The 22,104-nt window shown below is 41.0% G+C and overlaps 2 protein-coding genes across 3 annotated transcripts; both read left to right on the top strand.

Moving 5' to 3' along the window:
• Positions 1–428: 428 nt before the first annotated feature.
• On the top strand, positions 429–3,223 carry dad1 (defender against cell death 1). Its single transcript, XM_041949739.1, has 3 exons — positions 429–736; positions 1,910–2,083; positions 2,980–3,223. The coding sequence occupies exons 1-2, from the start codon at positions 526–528 to the stop codon at positions 2,038–2,040; spliced, it is 342 nt and encodes a 113-aa protein (XP_041805673.1). The 5' UTR covers positions 429–525; the 3' UTR covers positions 2,041–2,083; positions 2,980–3,223.
• A 3,587-nt stretch (positions 3,224–6,810) lies between these two features.
• pigr (polymeric immunoglobulin receptor) lies at positions 6,811–11,222 on the top strand. Of its 2 annotated transcripts, none has more exons than XM_041948608.1 (8): positions 6,811–6,948; positions 7,523–7,867; positions 7,953–8,034; positions 8,234–8,460; positions 9,820–9,904; positions 10,371–10,459; positions 10,590–10,660; positions 10,782–11,222. In XM_041948608.1, exons 1-8 carry the CDS (start codon positions 6,900–6,902, stop codon positions 10,848–10,850), a joined length of 1,017 nt encoding a protein of 338 aa, XP_041804542.1. In that variant the 5' UTR covers positions 6,811–6,899; the 3' UTR covers positions 10,851–11,222. The 2 variants fall into 2 exon arrangements, with proteins under 2 accessions (XP_041804542.1, XP_041804541.1); XM_041948607.1 differs by having other exon boundaries at positions 10,779–11,222.
• Positions 11,223–22,104: the final 10,882 nt, after the last annotated feature.

Below are 22,104 nucleotides of genomic sequence, written 5' to 3'. Positions count from 1 at the left end.
TTCACAGGAGGGGCACAGAGAATAGTCACCGTGTGACTTTAACAACGGGAGCATTTTACATTATTTATTAGCCACGAACAGACAAAAGGACGGCCCAGTACAGCTGTTATTTTGGTGTATTGCTGTTGCTAAAATTTTCACAGCTATTCCATGTGCTTTGTGTGGATTATTAATTATTGACATTCAAAACTAGTGAAAACTTCACATTTCTGGGAATTTGTAATTCAAAAATTAGGCAATAGGGTCCCGGGTCCCAGGAAAATTGCTAAGAATCGAGAATGCAGTCGACACAGACTCATCTCGAAAAGCTGTAGGAGTGAAGCATCTTCTCACATTTTACACCTCTCTGTTGTACAGCGGGTGGTGACAATGATCTACGTTGTTTTGGTGACTACCCGGAAGATATTTTTTGGAACACCAAAGCCGCTTCCGGTTAATGAGGACACGTCACTCATTCGACTGAGGAAGAGGAGCTGTGCAAAAGTCGTTTGTTGACCCGTTTTGTACAAATTAGACAGCAAAATCATGTCGAATTCCGTCATTTCGGTTATTTCTCGGTTTCTAGAGGAGTACACCACCACGACTCCCAACAAGCTGAAAGTGGTGGATGCTTATTTGCTGTACATCTTGCTGACAGGAGCGCTGCAGTTCCTGTACTGTCTGCTTGTCGGTACCTTTCCCTTCAATAGCTTTCTGTCGGGCTTCATCTCGTGTGTGGGTGCTTTCATCCTCGCAGGTAAAAACTTCTTCGGTTTAATGTTGTAATGTCTTGTCCGTCAATTATACAATGCGTCATTTCGAGGGTTTCCGTCAGTCACTGGCCCACTACTGAACAAGTGTGCAGACACAAGTTAGCTACCGAAGCTAAAACCTCATGGCTCGAGTTGTAATTGTGTAATATAAATATAAAATAATTTAAAATGTGATAGATAAACGTTGCTTTCTGAGTACGAAAAGCGACCGTTACTGGAATTAAAGTGTACACTCATTTGCCTCTTTAGCCACATTTAGCTAAAGCTAAACTAGCCTAACAATACAAGAGCTCCGCAATACATCTTACCTTCATGAAGCTTATAATGTTCAGCTTGTTGTTCAGGTGTTAATTCACCTTAAAAGTCTCAGGTCGCTGAAGTGTATTAATTCTGAGAAATAACACTTCAGTATCAAATACATTTTAATATGTAATGCAATACAATTCAGCAGCTCCGCAGACTGAAGCCATAATGACCATAGAGTGGATTCAGTTGTGGGACTGTTGCATCAGTTTTAGTCAGGTGTGCCTAATAAACTGGCAACTAGGTGTACTGTGGTACTTAGTTTGAGCAGAAACTGTATTTCCCGCAGTATTGGGCAGGAACAACCCTGCTACACAGAGCTCATATTGACATAGTTAGATAGCTTTTGAACCTCTCCATAAACTTTCAACCGGAAGAGCTTCAGCCGGTGGGTTGATAAGATGACAGTGATGCATTGAACTGCGTGATTTATCTATTTGGTTTATCGTTTGGCTCGAAAATGTCAGAAAGTAATGAAAAATGGCTCATTAAAATTCCCCAGAACCCAAGATGACCCAAAGATATTCAGTTTACAGTGATTAGAAAACAGAGAGAGCAGCTCTGGCACCAGACCATGTTTAGCACACATCATTGATAAATCATTTTAACTGTTATTCATTTTGATAGTCAGATATCATTACAAGTCATGTTTCCAGGTTTTGTCACGTTCGAACATACAAATGCAAAGTAATCCTTAAATTCAGAGCCACCTGTCTGTAAAAATGTAACCATAACTACAATAGCAGAGCTTTATTTTAATTTCAAAGACCTAACTTTGTCTGTATTAGTGGTGAATTGTATGTGTCTACGGAGTACAACGCGAATCCTTAATCCTTCATATCTTCTTTTTTTAGTGTGTCTTCGTATCCAGATCAACCCACAGAATAAAGGAGAGTTCCTGTCCATCTCCCCAGAGAGAGCCTTCGCTGACTTCCTATTCGCTCACACTGTCCTCCATCTGGTTGTAATGAACTTCATTGGTTGAAACAGACGCGCATCTGACTCACAGTGTCCCGCCCCCTCAGAAGGTGAATATTTCACACATGCACTTCTTTTAAAAATGACATTCATGCTTAGAATCGCCCTGTGTCAGGGCACTTCAAACCACAATAGAGATATTCACACTTCTTTTTTAAAATGTATTCATTGATGTTCTAATACAGTCATCGACATATTGTTTTCTGAGGTTAGTTTTCCTTCCAGCTGTAAGATGCTCAGAGCATGACATTTCTGCACCTGCTGCTTAAAATTACTATCTTGTTGGAGTGATTTCTCCCATATCAAGTTGCAACGAGCACTTTCTGGAGCCCACTAATCAACCAGGCCTGAACACTCTCCAGTAGTGACACGCTGTATTCTGTTTGAGAAATAGCTGAAAAACAGCAAATAGTATAAAGAATGTGTTTCTTTTATGAGTTTTTTTTCTTTACCATCAGTATCTCTAATATGAGAAAATCTCTCTCTGAGGTGATGTGTGTGTGTATGTGTGCTAATGTATCGGTGTTTATAGTGTAGAGCCTCTCAGTGGACAATAAATGGGAGATTTTATGAACTCAAAGGATCTTTATGCAGGCTTTTATACAGATATATGCTGTACTGTATTGGTTTGTGCTTGTAAAACAAGAAATATACCCCTGTCCTGCGGGCGCTCTCAGTCACATTAACCATCCTCGCCAGTTCATCACTTCATTCTCAGTGGAACAGCTCCAGATATATTACATGTGATAAGATGGACTTCAGTCTTACTTCTCGGGGGAGATCCATATGATACCACTTATTGCTTTTTGCTGTGCTAGAAAACGGCGTTATTGCATTTTTCGATGGGTGGAAAAGCTGTGCTGCATCCTCTTGCTTCTCAGTTGCCTCTGGATAACGACTCCCATAACTTGTCGCTAACCCCACCACCTCTTCTTTTTTTCCATAGACCACAACAAGAGAAGTCAAAACTCCCCTTCAAGACATGATGCTACACCTGCTTTTGTGCAACTGGTTTGGAGAGTCTCATCCCACCATCCACCCTGAATTCGCTGCATCTTATCACATATGATGCAGCACAATTTTCTTACTGATAAAGGTTGATTTTGTTCATTCTTTTTTTTTTTTATGTTCAAATTTGTAAAGCATTCCCTTTTGCACTGAGAAGAAGAAAATAAAACAACTGAAATGGTGACCTTGTGAATAATGAAGCAGTCCTTCACTGAAGCATTCTCCATTCTTTTTAGTTTCAGACTTTTTTCAATAATACATGCTTTAAGATGAGACAGACACAGAATGTTATTTGTTAGAATATTGCGTGTCTAAAGACCCATAGACAATGTATCTAAATCTTTTAGATGCATACGGTCTTATTTGAACACACTAAATGATTCATTTTTATGATTAAGTTAGAAGTACATTACATAAAACAATACAACAACCATCAGACTGTGTTGTGCAAGCGTATCCCCCCCAAACCCCACTTTGGTAGGGTGACTCTGTATAGTCGTATTACACCTTCAAATACAGGACTTTTTCGACCAGAGTTTGGGAGAGCTGCATGCTACATCAGGAGCTGGTTACAGAAAAAAGAAATATCTGTTAAAGGTTGACAGCACAAAAAAATGTAACTTGGTGAAAATTGCCAGGAAGGGGCTCCATCCTTTGTAGAACCTGTTTTGAACCCCACAGATTGCAACATTTGTTAAAAGCTGAACTGAGACTACAGTATATTTTGGAGCCAATGAGAACGCTGCAGCTTGAGCGGCAGGCTTACTGCCTATCATGCTAAGAGAGGGGAAAGCAAGAACATTACACCCCAGAGCAATGAGAGGCTTTGCTTCTATTACTTGCTCTGGAATAACTGATAGAGTCAAACACATTCCGGCTCAATTGCTTTGAACGGCGCAGAGCTGTGGGGTGTGAATGTGTGGGCCAGTCTGAGCTGGATATGAAACAGCCTTGCATACAGAGATGAAAAACACACTGAATCATGTTGGCTTCCCAGGTCTCTCCTGTAAAGGTCAGACCTAAAGCTCTTCCTATGCTGATTTAATAGCATACAAAGAGATACTCCATCTACCCACCTTGACATATTGAATAGATAACATTAACCGCAGTCCTTCTGAAAAGAGGTTTGTATGAAATTATAAGAGTGTTGATTCTGGGAACTGAGAGGCTAGATTTTGAACACATCTGAGCTGAAACAATCTAAACAAAGAGGTGGGGGATACCTAGTTTCTCAGTTTTTCCTGGAGGGGGTTGAGCCCTCTGTGTGGCGGATGTTATGCTGCATGATAGGCGAAGGTAACTGGAAGCTGCTTGCTGTCGGGGTGAAAGAAGCATTTGGATGCTTAAACTCAAGCACAAGAAACAATGCCACCTAAAAAACAACATACAAATATTATCATAAGTAAAAGCTTGCATTAAAACAATGCTCAAGTAAAAGGACAATGGCATTAACCTTAACATTCTTTAAGTTAAAAGTTAATACCCACCATTGAGGCCCAAGCCAGCAAAATCTTTACTTCACTACACTCATCTGACATCATAACCAACAACAGATTCAGATTAATAACCCAAAATCTGATCAGCAATTGAATGATGATGTATCATTATAGGTTAAGAGAAGACTTTATTGATCCCTGCAGGTAAATTCACAAGCTGCCCAGCGGTACGGTAAGTGCTGCATTAGCTCCACCTTTACCAACAGTCAAGCGATAAAGCAATAATTATAGTGTAATAATCTGATCTGTATTATTCTGAAATGGGCCATTCTGCATAATGAGTATATTTTGATGCCAATACTTTGACTTTAACTTGTAACGGAGTATTTCTACACTGTGGTGTTGCTACTTATATCTATAAGTAAATTCTGTGAATATGTCTTCCACCACTAGTATAATAACTACTGATGCATTTACATGTAAGCCACACTATAATAGCTGTTTGGTGGCTTGACACGGTGCCGTGTCATTTCATCTGCTCATTGTAGGTTATTAAAATCTTAATCTGCTGTAACTAAAGCTGTCAAATATACGTTTCCCTCTGAAATGTAGTGTACTTTAAAATGAGACAGAATGTTCAAGTAAAGTAATTAAGGTCAGTATTTGAGTGAATGTACTTTCCAGCTCTGCTTGTTGTACTCAGTGCATAAAGAAATCGGCTTGCAATCCACGTCGTCATAACAACAGGCAACATTTTAAGGGATTAATTTATTCGGTAGACTTACAGTTTGATTGTGGTGTGTCTTTTTGACTGGACTGCTCCTCTGTGCACTGTAGAAAAACAATCTCATTAACTAGTCTCCATTTAGAGGAATAGCCTGTTGGGCAAAGCGCTGGTATCACATTGAAACCACTAAGCAATATATATTAGATCCCCAGTAATAAAAACAAACATTAGGAGGCATCGTGACACCATTTTGCTGAAGCCGTACATATGCAAGGTCTCTTACCAATATAGACATGTAGACAGAGAATCAGAGGATATTTTCCCCCTGACGTTTTAATCAGGTTTACATGTAAAAGTTGGGAGCATCTAGTTAATCTTGCTTCGTCTGATGCAGCAATTCACCAAAATAAAATCTGTTGTAACAGAGACAAACAAATATGCAAAGCTGGCGGGAATGTCAGGATACTGGGATGTGTCGTGGGACTTGACCGGCTGGAAATAATTAGTTCAGTGAGAGTTAAGTTTCGATTCTCAAACCTGCCCGAACGCTCAGTTTCAATTCTGAGCTCCGGCTACTTTTCTCCAGGAAATGGATGACCATAAAAGGCTTTGTAGCCACAGCATGAAGCGAGGGACTTTGGGGACACCCGTGACACTCTTCACTGAGCAAATTGAGAGGCTTGGAATAATTGTTTGTTAATTCAGTGGCTGAGGGGGCTGTGCGTGGAAGCTTAATTCAACAAATGACGACTGGACCGAATCCAAAGTTTTCAGGCATCAAAATCATTTCATTGTGGCCTGCCAAATGAGTTCTCTGCATTCACGGAGGGAAGGCACTCAGCATTCGGTCGCTCGGGAGAATAGAAGACGGTTGACGCTGAAAGAGAAAAGATGGCATGTTTGAATTTACAAGCCAAAGCCTCTGCTGAAAGAAGAGTACTACGAAACATGAGCACTTTTGTTGCCCAGAGTCAGATGAGACGACTGATACCGCTCATATGTGTGTACTCTAAATATGAAGCTGCAGCCTGGGAGCAGTTAGCTCAGCGCAGCTCACAAATCTGTGCGTGAGAAAAAAAAATCCAGTTATGCGAGGCATTATAAACGTGTTAATTTGTGAGCTTTGGCGGTGCTGGTGGGTGAGCCAGGCTAGCTGCTTCCCCTTTGCCTGCAGACTTTATGCTAACATAAGCTAACCGGCTGTAGCTTTGTATTACTTAACCATACAGATGAGCTCAGCTAACCTTCGGGAAGAAAGCTAATAAACACATTTCCCGTAATGTTGGACTGCTCCCCAAAGGTCTTGATTTCTTGAATGTCAGGGAGAGTTTGAATATAAATAAATCCTCTGGGTTTGTTGAAGAATAGAAAAGATGTTAGCAAATGCGTCACTTTACAGAAATCCACACATTTTGCATTAGGTGGTAGTTTTGCATCACGTTATGGAAGTGGGCCGACTTCAATAAAGAAAGTCATAGACAAATCATGGTATTTTACATCAGAGCCACAGTGAGCACAACCTGTTACATGTTTGCTGAAATAATTCCTCACTGGCACCTACATGGTTAACATCTGGAACATCTGGATCCAACTAATGGTCACATGACCCAGTGGAAATTCCTATTGCGGAACCCGGAGTCCGTATTTACACAAGGGAGAGCACTCACTTGGTAAACCTCAAGCTGACGGTGAAACATGCCGAAGCCCCTCGTTCTCGCCCTAGGCCTGTTGCCATGGATCCCAGGTAATAACTGTGACTACCGATGGCATATGATTACAAAATGCGCACAATAACTGATGAAAGAAGGAGTTCTTAGGATGATTAATGTCTGTTCTGCAGCCCCCCCTCACTTCTCTATCCCGCTTTTGGCAAATACTGGCTGCTACAGTGCAGGATGTTTCTAATGCCTCACTTCTTTTTATTATTTTATTGCTTTTCTGTTTTAATCATTTGTTGAAGACAGGCTCACCATTTTCTGCATAAGCTGGAGAAGGCTTTTATGTTTTTTTTCTAGATCTTACAAGCTTCTGTACTTTTGGCCCTTGGCAAGAGCATGTTTGATGTTTGTTTTGTCGAGTCTCCAAAGGCTTGTTATATTTGTCCCCCCAAATCTCTATTATGGAGGATAATCCAGTTTTGGAATAAGAAGTATGGAGAGGGAAGTTAAAGGAGGAAATCTGTTTTGTTACAAAGGAAAGTGAAACTGAGTATGGCTCAAGGCCACTTTCATATGAGTGTCGACTGTTCTGTTCTGTTAAGACTGAAAGTTTAAGTTCAAGCTAGTGTGCAGCATTCAGTCATCTCCACTTCCCATCAGCCTTCCTCTGCAGGGTGACCACCGTGGGAGAGCACGTAATCCTGGAGGGTGAATCCCTCACAGTCCCGTGCCGCTACGAGCCCCAGTATGCCAGCTATGTGAAATACTGGTGCCGGGGCAGCATGAGGGAGTTCTGCACCAGCATGGCTCGGACGGATGACACCCGTGTGGCCAACCCAGCTGAGGACAAAGTGAGCATCTATGACGACCAGGTCCAGCTGATGTTCACGGTGACCATGAACAACCTGAAGGAGGCGGACTCTGGGTGGTACATGTGTGGCGTGGAGATAGGTGGCGTGTGGACCGCTGATGTTGTCACTTTCACTTACGTCAAGGTCATTCACGGTGAGCAGTGGAGTGATTTCGAGCTGATGATCCTCTATTGATGCCTGAAGAAAAAGAACATTTTCATGCAAACTCTTTCCTGCAGGTTTGTCGGTGGTGAGCAGCCAACTGAGTGGGGAGGAAGGGGGTAGTGTCACAGTTGAATGCGTCTACAGTGAGAGATACAGGTATCTGATTGGCTCATGCTTTGTGTTAACATTGTGTCAGTTCTATTTGCCATCAGACCATGCAGAACCCTCATTAGAACCCAACATTTCTAGACCAGTAAACTGAGAAACATGGTTATTTGTTTGAGAGTTTCAATTCAAGCCTAACTCTGACGGATAGTCAGTCATCACCGGCTCCCCTGTGGCTGCTTGTCAACAGGCAAAGTGAGAAGAAGTGGTGTCGGAGTGGAGACTGGAGCTCGTGTCTGCCGACAGGTTCTGAAGGGATCTACGAAGACACTTCAGTGGCCATCAGCGATGACAGAACTAGGACTTTCACTGTAACCTTAAAGAAGCTGCAGCTGAGAGATACCGGCTGGTACTGGTGCTCTGCAGGACAGCAGCAGATAGCCGTGCACGTGCTGGTCACACCCCGACCCACGACGAGTAGGTTGACCTTAATATAAGAACATCATGTTACATGTTACAATCTTTTCTTTCTGGGTGGAGATCTTGACTGTCTTAGTTAGTGAGCCATTCTTACTTGATTCATTGTTCAAGCAGCACTAGAAACTGAAAAAACAGCTGCTGAGGCTCATGAGAGTGTGAAACAAAACGGTATAGAGATTAATATACAATGAATCTGATAATGAAAATCATACAGAGGTATTCAGAGACATTCTCATGGCGGTTTTCTATGTGTATTTTGGGGATTTGTTCTAACACGTTAACTCTGCCTTTATCATCCGTGAGTGTGTGAGGAGATTATGGACAATGCTGTAAATCAATGATCAGGACTCCTTTATGGCAATATTGGATTATATGTATACATGATTGGAATACTGGACATTTATATGATATCAGCACACTGTGATGAAATACTTTATCAGCTATTTGATTCACTGCATTACGGTCCCGTCTGAGTATTTTATCCATTAATTAACTGTAAATCATAATATAAAATTATCATCCCCCCTAATGGTTACCAATAACTGCCATGTCTGCCTCATAGAGAAGTGTATGTGTATATTGACAGGAATATAATTCCTGCTTTAACCAAGATAAACTGAAACACAACTGCAACAACTGGCTGTAAAAACCGAAGCAGCGAGCTCAAAGATGGCTTAGAGTCTGCAGCCACGCTGGCGGCTCTGATTCCATATGCTGAGGAATGGGGGTGCTTTAAATTAAATGCTAACACCAGCATGCTAACATGCTCACAATGGCAAGCATAAGTATAATGTAATTTTGACCTGATGATGGTGCTGGATGAAATCAACAAAGTGATTACAGTGCAAGCTGAAGAGAATATTACACCAAATCTCATGGAAATCCCAAAGATTTTTCACTGTGGACCGACAGATTGACTGGCAGATGTTGACGGTTTTTACTGCATACAAGTTTCTACCATCCTAGCCAGTTTTCACTGAGGTTTCAGTGTGGAGAATCAATTGGAAATCTGTTGATCCTAGCAGGTGGAATCCAGACCAATCAGTTCACTACGGGCAACTGAGCCCCTGAATGTTACTGAGGACTTCTTAGGTATGAAAAGATGCAATTTCGTCGATTGTGTGGCCTTTTCCCCACGTCAGTTTGTGGCTGCTGAAATGAGACGCTTTAAAGATCAGTGTGTGTTTGTGACAGATGGCAGGGGCTCCCAGGTCTCCAGCTGTACAAGCTATCGATTATTACGAGTCACTTATCAAGAATATTGATGTTGTGAACTCTGCGGGTGCTGCTACGAACACCGCTTTGCTTATAGCAGGACATCATTTCTCAGCTCTCTGTGTCTCTCTTTGTCTTCAGCGGCTGTGTCCGCGACATCTCAGTCTGTCGCACCGTCGCCGCCCCCACCCAACTCCATCGCCAAGCAGTCCTGGAGCAGTCACAGGTAGGAGTGACACACCTCTTTGTGACTGTGCTTTAAACCACCAATTGCTGAAGCATTTATTGTAAATCTGCTCCTAAAAAGCTGAGTGACAGCGATGGTTACATCATTTGCACCTGATGGCAACTGCTATGGATAAAACTCCTCCTGGGGACCACCATCCACATTTCAACATAAATTTACACACAAAATTTCCAAGTGCCAGTCGCACCTTCCGTATTTGATGTGATGCCTTTCACGCTATTAACCACTATGGATGCCTATCTACGCCGTCATGAAGGAGTTAACTCAAGTTCAGCTCAGTCAGGCACAGATAATGATCGCACCGTTCTTGCCCAGGAGTGTCTTTCTGTCATCTCTCGTCTCGGCTGTCACGTCACAATGTAAGAACAGATGTAGCACGAGCCCGAGCCTCTCCCGAAGCCGGCCTATCTGTTCAGACCACTGCGTGTTTGTGTCTGTGTTCCAGTCACATCCTGGAGTCTCTGCTGCTGTGTGCTTCTTTAATGCTCCTCGTGGGCATGGCCGTATTGGCGAGAAAGCTGTGGAGACTGCACCGTAAGACTACATCTCATTTCTTTGATTATTCAATATTACATCAGGGCAGGATCATACCACTAACCTCAACCTTTTATATACATTAAATAAATTTGGTTAAGATCTTTGCATCATTATTTGTTGCTTGCAGATCCCCAGTATCCATTTCTGGAGCAGGATCCTGTGTTGAGACCAGTTAGGGAGGAGAAAGCAAGGATCAGTGTAAGCCCCCATTAAAATATCTGTCACTGTTCCATTACACACTATTTAAAAATAGGCCCCATTATTGAAGATATGCCTTAGTGATTATTGTACTCATTTTTGTTTCTGTCTCCCACAGAAGTACTCAGACCTGCAGCACGCTGACGTTGTTTTCCCAAACAGGGATTACCAGGATGCACATATGTACTGATCTTACGTATCACCACATCTAAATTCATGTATGCTGCGTCCTGCCTGCTGCTTCCTGTATGCTATAGGCTGTAGATTACCTCTCCTGTAACATGAATTTGCCAAAATATAATCATGTGGTCTTGAATTTGGTCTGAAGCAGCGCTGTAACGGCCACTCAGGACTCCGGGGTCATGTCTTCTGTATTGTCTGTACGAATTTGGGGATTCAGTTTTACACAACGCATTTACAACTTACACATGCTATTATTCAGACTGAGTATATTTAAATGTGATTATTTTTATTTCCAAATCAAGACACATTTGATTGTATTGTTATTTCTCCACTAGATTTTTATTAATGTGGTCAAATTAAATAGCAATCCTTCATTTGACAGGTTCGCTACTGATGATTTTTCTATGAAGGGAAGAATTTCCAGAAACAAGTGCAGAGATGTATCTTTCCGCTTCTCATCTGATATAATGATCTTGTTAGCCAATCACACGTCCAGCAGACGCGGAGAAGCATTAGCATTCATTAGGAGTCGTGTTTATGTCCTGATGAGTCGACTCTCCTTTTAGCTGTGGACTGATCTCAACCATATCCTGCGGGAAATATGTAGCAAAGCTCCGTAGAGCTGAGGGAGGGAAAAGAGCGTGATATGTGCTTTCCTTGAAATATCTTGAAATGCTCCATTTGAATAAAATGTGCATCAAATTTAATTCAACAGATAATTCATTAACATAAGATATGGAAAATATTAAACATGTCAGATACTCATCGGGGTGTTGGGGGGGCATCGACTCATGACCTCAGGATCTAAAATGCTGCCTACGGCCCTGCTCACACATCCACACTATGTAATGAATTGTATTCTATTGTATGAATACTTAGTCATCATGCTTCTCAAAAAACAACATACCCAACAATGGCCATGCACACTGACTGCTCCGCTTTAAAGACAGTAATGGGCTCTGTTAAAGATGGACTTAGACAAGATGGTGGGAGTTGCTGTCAGCTCCAAATTGCTGTTTGTTGCCTCCAACTGTTGCAAAGAAATAAGCCCAATGTGAATGAATAAGAAATGCAAGATGGTAAAATCTGCCTGCGTGGAAAGCCCCATGGGACAGACAGAGGTACATTTTCAGTTTTTGTTGCTTTTATTATTAGAACTAGACCGCCGTGTTTATTTCATAACAAGATAACGAGACGGCTAATTAACACATTTAGGCACGGATACAGTCTGTTTGACTGAAAACTCGTGGAAGCGAATTCAGGCACCATGAACATTGTTATGAGACGCACTTATTTTAAGAGAGAAGTGAGCAAATGAAGACAGAACCCATTAGAAGGAGTTCACAAATGAACTCTGAAAAGAGAACAGCTCTACATTTCATGCTTGAACTGTCTGTTCTCATCGTGAATCTCAAGCGACGTGTTGGAATTGTAAATTGAACAAGCTAATGAGACGACCAAAGCAGCTGTGGAACCAACGAGAGCTTAGCAATAGCTTCGTCCTACCTTCAAATCAGGAAAAGCAGTTTTCTTGTTTGTGAGTTTGGAAGAATAAAACTCCAAAGACTCGCTTTTCCTTCGTGGTGTCATGTCATGCTTTTTCTGCAGTTGTGAATTATTGTGTTAAAAGCATAGTGCTGATGTTTTTTGGGTTTAATATTTCTCTTTAGAATAGCCACATTACATGATATTTAAGTAAAAAAAAAACATGAGGTTGCTGTTCAGTTCACAACAACAACAGCACCATATGGTTGCAGCGCTGTTAGCGATGCAGACTTTGTGCTCAGTGACAAAATAACACGAGAGCTTTTATTTGATGTTGATTTTGAATCACGAGAAACGGAGCTGCTTTAACCCTCCACTGTGACCACGGTGAGCTCAGATCACAAGACATGCAGTGTATCTGCAGTCTGCTCCGAGTGGATGGACAGAAATGGGAAAGAAAAGCTTGTCGCTTTCTGCTCCATGCAGCCACTTTGAGTTTGAATGTTAGCTTGAGGACTATTATATCTGACAGAATTCCAGACTGAAATAAATGCCACTCCTTTGTTTATTACCTCTTACTTTAACCTTATTATAGCGTCACAAAATGTTTTTTAGCATCGTTGAATTTGCAGTCTGATTTCATTTGGTTTTGTCTCGGCCAGGTCTCCCTCGCAAAAGAGGTTTCCATCCTCAGTGGGACTTAACTGGTTTAATAAATGTGAAATTAAAGGTAAAATTAGAGCAACAGGGTGAAACGATTCTTCAAGATGCCACTAGATCATTAGACATGCTGTGTGAATAGAGATTTTTCTTTCATTTTATCCAGTTATGAAAAAAAAGAAGCCTTTCTTCGTATGAAATATGTATTTTTCAGCTGTAATTACTATTTATATTATTCAGTCGGAAATAATATAATTTGAAATGTCTCAGCAGTTGTGAATCATTTACTCTTTCATCCTCTTTAATAATCAAATACTTTGGGATTCACTTTTTCATCAAGTTGAAGATTTCCAGTCATACATGTAGGCCTATGTGGTAAAACTTAAGTTTATACCAGATTTATTGTGTCGGAGGCTAAATCAAGGTGAATGACTGTGCTGCAGCATGATTCGATGATGCTACTGCATATCTCAAACACATTATGATTTCTAGGTGTGTTTTATAAGGAACTTTAAATATTCAGACTCTGTTCTATTCTCTTCTATTATGTTCTGCTCTTTTCTGCTCTCTGTAGGTCACTCCAGTTGAGTTTCACCACTGCGTCGATGTAACAGGGACTCAGTCATTAATCTAAATGTGTTTCAAGTGGAATCAGTTCTGCCACTAGATGGAGGTCAACCCTGTATGAAATATGTTCTTTCTGTTATGTATTGCTGGTGTGTGTGTGTGTGTGTGTGTGTGTGTGGCAATTATTCCTCAAAACATTTTCCTTTTTTTTCCTGAGCAAACACCACAGACATTCTGCAGGAGAAACCGCAGAGCTGCATACAGAAAAAACGCAGGATTTAAACATCTGTAACACTCTTGCATTTTTTCCCCCCAGTTCTTGCTCATGTCTGCATGCATTAGACATTACATTTCTTTAACCGGTCCCTCGGGTCTTGCCATTTGATGGCATCAACAATCGATACATTTGCACTCACCTCATGTGCAGCTGCTGCAGATAATAAGGCATCAGCGGGAAACGTGGAGGGCTTGGATGAAGGACAAGCGACTTTTCTATGCCCTGTGACAAGTGTTTTGAAGGCCAAGTGTTGCACACGCATGCAGTCCTCATTAAATATTGCACTATTCTCGTTCACCCTAGTGGACAGGACAATTAGGATGCCTCTTAATTAGGATAAAAATAACTTAACATTCATGACTGTAACATACCTGAGAGCTTGAGCTATTCATAGTATGTAATGTAAAACCTTAGTCATAGTATTGATCAGAGGTGTTATGCATATTGTTTTATTTGACTGAAATACTCCTTCATAAGCATTCATTTTTAGCAGGATTTCACAATTTTATACTCTGTCTAGGTTAAGTTACTCCATCACAGGTCCATAAGCTGCGTGGAGAAAGAGGCATAATTTCCCTCAGTGTTTCTATAGTAACGGTAGATCAAAAAACAAAACACAAACAAAATGAAATGGCACGCACTTGCCAGATCTTGTTCAACCATAAGATCCACTGTGACTTACCAGAGTGCCTCCCACCCACTGAGGGAGCATGACAAGGCTGCAAATGAAGGGCACAGACTGGTCCTGCTTTGGTGCTGCAGATCAGAGCCCCCTCCAGTGTGCATCACTGCTAAAGGTACATCTTCAAACCAGAGATCACATGAACCCCCCTGTAGAAATCCATCCTGTCCTCCTGAACAGATGTCTAATTCAACTGAAGTTTCGTTAGAGCTAAGAGCAAACTAGAGACAGAGGTGAGCTGCTTTGTGTGAAGCGCTGTCATGAACGGATGGTTGGAGCTGTCGAAGGTTTTGTCTGCACTGTTTGCTGACATTCCTACATGATTCAATTTCAAGTAAGTGTTTTCTCCTGCTTTGCACCATCTGTAGTCTTACATGGACTCTGTTAAGGGAAAGTGCTGAGGATTCCAGCGTGGTTGTGTACAGCTTTATTCATGGTTTGAATTAAAAGGTAATAAGCAACAACATTAGAGTTTTTCTTAGCATGCTTTAGCGAGACTGTTTTGTAGTTTGGCTCGGCAGATCTAGAGAAGGCCTAACGTTAATCCCTGAGGAACACCACAATGCACCTTGTCGTCAGAATATAATATAATAAGATTTGGATGCCTTTTTATTTCAGATTCTGCATGAAAATGGTTACTTTAATGTCAGTTTGATTTGAGATGTTTCAGTGTTGTGCTGCAGGCTGACGCCAGCAAGAAGAAAAGTCATATATAGATCGATATCTGGTGATTTAACCACTGAGTTATTAAAGGAGGCTGGAAATGACTGAATGTGAATGGCAGCTTTACGGGTGCTGCACAGAGGACATGTTAATGCTTCTTCATTACATAAACATTCGTAAGTATCACAGACATCTGATTATTGACAGAGAGTAAGCATATTTTTGCCCTGTTTGCATTATAATGTGTTATAAATGTGACTCTGATGTGTTACACACAGTCATGTTAGGTTCTTCTGACATTCAGTTGAGGTTAAGATGGATTATTTTAATAGTGCCAGAAGAGCTGCTTCTTATTGAAACAGCCTTGGAAAATGCCAGAGGAAAAGAGACTGTTTTGACCATTTACTGACGGGGCTACATCAGGGTTCAGCTCCTTCAACAATGAGGATTGTGATTTTAAATGTCAACGCCGGCGTGAAGCAGGATTCCTGCAATGTGGTCCAACTGGGTCAAGAAGCATTGTGCTCTCATCATCTGCAGAAAATGCATAACGATAACAATGGGCACCGAGCGTAGACAGCCAATTGTGCATATGTCATTGACTATCTATACTATGCTAAAAAAGAGGAAAAAGCCTGAAATACTCTCCATCCGTATTCCACAATTTGGCAGTTTCCTTATACGTCAGCAAATATGAACATCAGAAAGTCATTTGTGAAATGTTTGGGCCTATTTCTCCTCTTTGCACACACACAATTTGACTTTGACAATGCACAAAATGGAACCTAATTGAATAAAACATCAACATTTCAAATGAGCTGCTGCCTCTTGAAGTCCTCTTGGAAAAAGACAACTGCTGAGCTACTTTTTTTTCAGCGGAAATCTGAACGCTGGCACACAGCTGTCCTCCATATTCACAGACAGAAAAACAACACAAGTACAACTCCACTGCAGTTAATATCTGCTCGCTTGACCGAGCAGTGCCCTTGAATAACATTAATCAATTATCTGTGAAACATTTATTGGACTAAATATATTGAGAGATAACTGTTATTCCTGTCAGCCTCTCAGCCTGACTTTGACAAGTTTTGTGCAAGTCCAACAATGCTGCATTCCCGAATCCTATCAAATATATATGAATCCCTCATATTGGCTATTTGCATATAAAAACCTTCCTCCTCCAGAAAGAGTCGCTTGCTGCACTGCAGACAGATGCGGCATCTACAAATCCATCAAACCCCTAAAATATTCTGTACCGTGAAATGAATCATCGGATGAAAATTAAGAGTTAATTAGTCAGAACAAAGACATTCAACATGCTGTTTTTAGATTTTGCAACTGACCTTATATACAAGTCTTCAAGATGTACTTTTAAAATAGTCGTTAATCATTTGACATGTGAGAGTTTACTTGCAGTTTTGTCATAAACTGCACTGTAAATGTGGAGTCTTGGGGGAGAATTACTCTAGTCTATATTATATGCTTAACATCTGCAACTCCTGCTGGGGAGAAGGAAATAGAAGCACACAACGGGATCAATATCTATTTCATGCTTCCGCAGTAGCATTGGCATTGTACAATTTATTGGAGCAACAGCTCTATTTTGTCCTGCTCTGAGTGTATAAATGGACATTAAGGTGAGTTTGGTAAGTCAGTCGCTGATGATGCCCTTGTTTTTTTTTTTACTCGAGGAAATAATGGAGCCGTTTTACTGCGACAGCTCCGGCTCACCGGGGGCCTGATGTTTTCTGGGACGACGCACTTTCTGTAGCGCTCCTGTTTCACTTCCTCACTGTAAAGCTCCGGTGCAGCACACTTAGGAACATTTTGTATGATTACAGTACAATGAATTATAAAGCGCTGCTCTGCTTCTGATGATTAAATACTGTATGCGTTTATATCACTGAAACATTCACCACCCACTCCCTCTGCCACCACTGCCTGAGGGCTGCTAGCACCGCAACTTTCACACTGCTGAAAAACTACACCATCGTGTAATCTGTGCCGCCTTCTAAGCAGTCTGCCAGTCCTACGATGTAATACATCCTTGGAAACTCTATGCCCAGACTCATTGCTCGGGTCTATCAATCAAAAAGAGTGCATTTGTTTTAATTCAGGTGGATCACCCCAGAAAGTGGAGTGGGTGTTAAAGATAAAGAGACATTATGACAATTTCCATTTATATGAAAGCGTTGTTGTTTTTATTCTGTGGAAACTCCTGTTTTGTATTTAATGCTAATGCCTCTATTGAAGGATTACATGGTGCTCTGCAAAATGGAACAATTCTCCTCCTTTTCTTATGAAACCTTTTCAAATCCCATTAGAATTAGTTTAGGTTAAAATGTGTATGATCCATCAAAAGGGCTGTTATTCTTCCAGCAAAGTTAACATTTTTCCGATTTCCTTCTTAATAACAGCTGTATACATGGTCCATGGCTAAATGTAATCGCTTTCCAATGACAAAGCAATTGACTTTCTTGTTAACCTCTCTAACATATGGGTTATGTTCGCGTCTATGGCCCATTTGTGTCGGTGGTCACCATTAGGCTGAGTGGAGCAGAGGAAGGCAACATCGCCGTTCGGTGTTCACTGGCTCGATACTTAGCTGCTATCAGAAGTGCTGTCAAGGTCTGCAATCTTGCAGAACCGTTCACATTTCACTATATGACATCCGCCCGCTGAGGGATGATGGGAAGGAAGCATCCACCGTGACGGTGAGGGACGAAGGACACAAGCTGGCACTAGACTATTATTTCCATCAGTGTCACACGCACAACTACAGGTTTCACCCGCACTTTCTTCACAGCCTGCTGACAACAGTGGTGTGGGACAGGAAATCATTTACTTGTAGTCAATTTTCCTCTTTACCAACATAAATATACAGTATACGCTATAACAGTGATTCTCAAGTCTGTCAGATGAAGCATATTTTTATCAGCACCTCACATCATGTTCCAGATGTGCTCATTCAAACTGATTTTTAATTGGATGTTATTCAACACTGTTAAACACTGATATATAACACTGATATAAGGCTATGTGTTTCAGCAACAAGGTCTAAGACTACATGATTTTGTCTCTTAACTTCCTGTGTGCTCCAGAAGTGGGAATCTGCTACATATGATGGTCTTGCACCTTCATCTTCATCTGAGCAGCTATCTGACCAGGTTTATCACATACAGCGTGAAGGCTTGTCAGAGTTGGAAGGAAATGAGAGCTTCTTCTACAGCAGTCTGACAAACGCTGACAAATATTTGCACGGTGGTGCTAATTAGGTCAGTTCTTACTGTTATAATACTTGTGGTGACTGGTCAATGTGTTGCTCTTTGGGTTTTACTATAAGTTTATATGATATCACAACATAATGGGTTGACGAATAATGGTTGTTCAAAACATGTCAATGACATATTTCTTCATCCAAAATCCATTTACAATAGCTATTAGCCTACTGTTACACACAGGGTTTATGTTTCATGGGCTTATTATATGATAACCTAAATATTGTCCCCATAGAAAGCTACTGCAACACACAGCAAACTAGTCGAACCACTTTTAAACCTTAACGCTCAGCATAACTTTGTGCTGATGTTCGTCTTTTTAATCCCATATCTGTGGTGGAAGCAGTACTGTTCAGCTATTTGAAACAACTGTTTAATACATGTACCTGTGGTGAATGTACAGTTTTAACCAGTTATCTCACAGGCTGAATTGAACTATTTAAAACATTTACCATCATTTTTAGCTATGTTTTGTTCAGGCTATCTAGTTCAGCCATTTATGCTTCTTCAAGCTTCTCTGCTTGCTTGCTAACTATGCAGGTGCAGAGTGTTCAGGTGTTACAGCTGACTCAATATGTGGATGTTTTCTTCTAATCAAAACATAATTGATATTTTTTAATTAGTGGCACTACTCTACAACCCACAACCAACCAACTTAGCTCCTCTATGTTCCCCCTGCACTTCACCAGAGGTGCCCCTTGGGGTAGTAGCCGACCCCTGGGTGGGAGTTTGCCGTTAAAGACTAATAGTTAATAATACGTGTCATATACAATAATTATCCATTAAACATCGAGTCTGTTTGGACTTTAAACCAAACAGGCTGTGCTATTATGATTGCATTGAATTGCAAAAATTCATCAATAGATGTTTCAGCACTGACTGCAGCTTCAGCGTGATTCATTGCCTTTTTTTTCTCTCTCTCCACAGGACTCTGCAAGGCCTTTTTCTAACTGTTGTTTGTTTGACAGACCTATTGTTGGTTTAAAAAAAATATAGTTTTGACAGGAATCGATTTTCTGACGTTCAATCATGCAGTCCTCGGCGAGAAATCACATACTGTTCATTCATGCCCTGAATAAAAACTACCATGTATAAAATTCTACATTCAAGCAAAACTATGCTTTGGGAAGTGTAATCAAACACTACCTTGAAAAGCATATTATTAACGCAGGCCTTGAATCAACACACAAGGGGGTTGATTGCAGTTTCCACTTTGAGTCTATTTTTGCCTTGCTTCCCTGCAGGTGCACACAAGCATTCAACCCTTCAGACATCTACTCGGATATATACTTTATGAAATATATAAACATCATTTCAGTGCCGTTAAACAAATCATCAAATCTGCATTAACCATAAACAAAACTGCGCAAAGGTAATGACACCGGACGTTCTGAAGAAATTTGTACAAACCCTTCTTCTGGGAAAGCCATTGAGGAGGCAGTGCAGAAATGCATCAATAATTCAGTCCCAGATATCTCATATTTGACCTCATACAAAAATTCATTCCCTTGTGTTGAACCAAGTTTGAAGAGAGAGAGAACGGATACTTGAAAGGAGGCGGATGGGTAAAAATAAGAAAGAAGAAGAAAAAAAAGGAACAGCATCAGTATGAGAACCATGAGGTCTCACTCTTCTCTGATGAATCTTCACTCCACATGTTGATTGATGGGATCACAGGCAACCTTCACTGTATAAAAAAAAAGCCGAAATCTCATTGGTAAAACATCCCAGCGATGAAGATTGGTATGCATCCATTTCCTGTGTAGTGTGAATGTGTCCTGTGATTGTACAGTGCAACTGAATTTGTGTTAGATTTTCTTGCTTCCTCCTTTTTTAATGAAAATCGTTTGAGTTTTAATATTGACAGCTGTCCTTGACTGTCCTTGAATGTTTTTAATATCCAAAACCCAAACTGAAATCTCCCCCACAAGCATATAAAGCATTCAGATTTTGAAAACAGCCCTAAAATGTGCTTTCCAGAATCTTAAATATATATAGCCATAGATCTCTTTCTGCATCAAAAATAGCTGAATAGTCCACTTACGGTTCATAGCCCACATACAATGACCTGTGTGGCATGCTGCAAAGTGCGAGTGCATTTTGGAAAAGGTAAAACACGTCCTGCGCTTGTTGGTGGGGGGCTTTTAGCAGCAGCAGCAGTACTTTAAAACCTTGATTTTCACATTACTGCGATCATTAGTATTATTTTTACATAATTTTCTGGCTGTTCAATCAATTATGGAGGTCTCTGATCAACAGCACACGCCTGCAGGTACACTGGTGGGGATCTTTGAAAATAATACAGAGTGATCAGGGGAGGTGCGCCGTGTATAAAAATGAAAAACAGTTTAGTACGCTCAGCATGTATGCAGAGATGGAGAGGCTGCACAAAACAGCAGACGCACCTCAAAATGACAATCAAGCTGTTAGTCTGACCAAAAGCTGGACACTTTGAGCTTTTGCCATTGTGCCCATGACAACCATTGTAAGCAAGGCATTGTCAGACGTGTAATGACACAGCCTGAAAATTGTATCACAGTAGGCACAAAGGAAATCCATTTGCTTCATAGGACAACTGGAATAAGAGCATTTCACATTTCATTGTGTGAGGCTGCATAATACACCTTCAGCTGTGATAAGGAGCTGTTGTGGTGGGCTTCGGTCAGGTCGTTTTTGTGTTGGGGACATGTTCTAATTTTGTCGCAGGTATTAGCTCAGCTGTCGGCTCTGAGGCTGCTGTTGCTGAAAATGTACATACAGTGTCACCTGAAATTCACTGCCAAGCTTTTACAGAAATGGCATCAAAGACATCCCTCTGTCCATCCTCTTTGTCTGGGAGAGGCGGGGGGTTTACATACAGCAACTACAATAGTTCATCTATTCACCCAGCACTTCTGCGCAGAGCGACTCCAGAAAGTCGCTGCGCCTGGATGACTCAAGATATAATTATACTACACAAGCCCTCCAAACATCGTAATTTGCCAGCTCCTCTGCAAGCCTTCATGCTTGTGTTTACGTGCATCTTCTCAGAAACATAATTCCATCTTAACTTGCCTGGACTATCATTGGGGTACCTTATCTCTGTGTTCATAATGGTCTGTCAAGTTTCCATTGCAAACAGGTTAAAGGTGCATTGCCAGTTGTTTTACTCCACTTAACTGGTATGGCAGTGATACATCACAGTGGCCATGACAGGCAGTATTATTAATAAAATACCAGTTCTGATGCCTTTCAGTAGTTCCTTATTGGATTATCATCAAATAACCATTGCATTTTAAGTTTTTTAGGATACATCCATACAATCTCATTTTCTAAAATTATTGACCGTATGTGAATGAGTGTCAATACTCCTCTCGGTCTTGGGATGAAGCACAGATTTTTTGGTGTTTCAAAAAGCTTTTCCAATCGCACTCTCCTATCTTAGCCCACAAGTAGCTTTGAAAGCAGACCTGATGCTACAATGCTCAGCAGCAAAGGGAAAGAATAAGAGTTTCTGAACCCTGGACCGCTTACAGACTGAGCTCTACACAGTGACTGAAAGCCTCAGCCTCTCCATATAAACCCGTCCTTTACACTCACCTACATGTCACGGACTCGAGGGAAGAATAAGAAAACAGAGAAATACAAAAAGCTCTTTCAGTATTCCGTC

The sequence above is a fragment of the Chelmon rostratus genome, chromosome 12 (assembly GCF_017976325.1).
Source record: "Chelmon rostratus isolate fCheRos1 chromosome 12, fCheRos1.pri, whole genome shotgun sequence".
NCBI lineage: Eukaryota > Metazoa > Chordata > Actinopteri > Chaetodontiformes > Chaetodontidae > Chelmon > Chelmon rostratus.
Note: the sequence above shows the minus strand (reverse complement) of the source record. Positions and strands in the feature narration are given on the sequence as shown.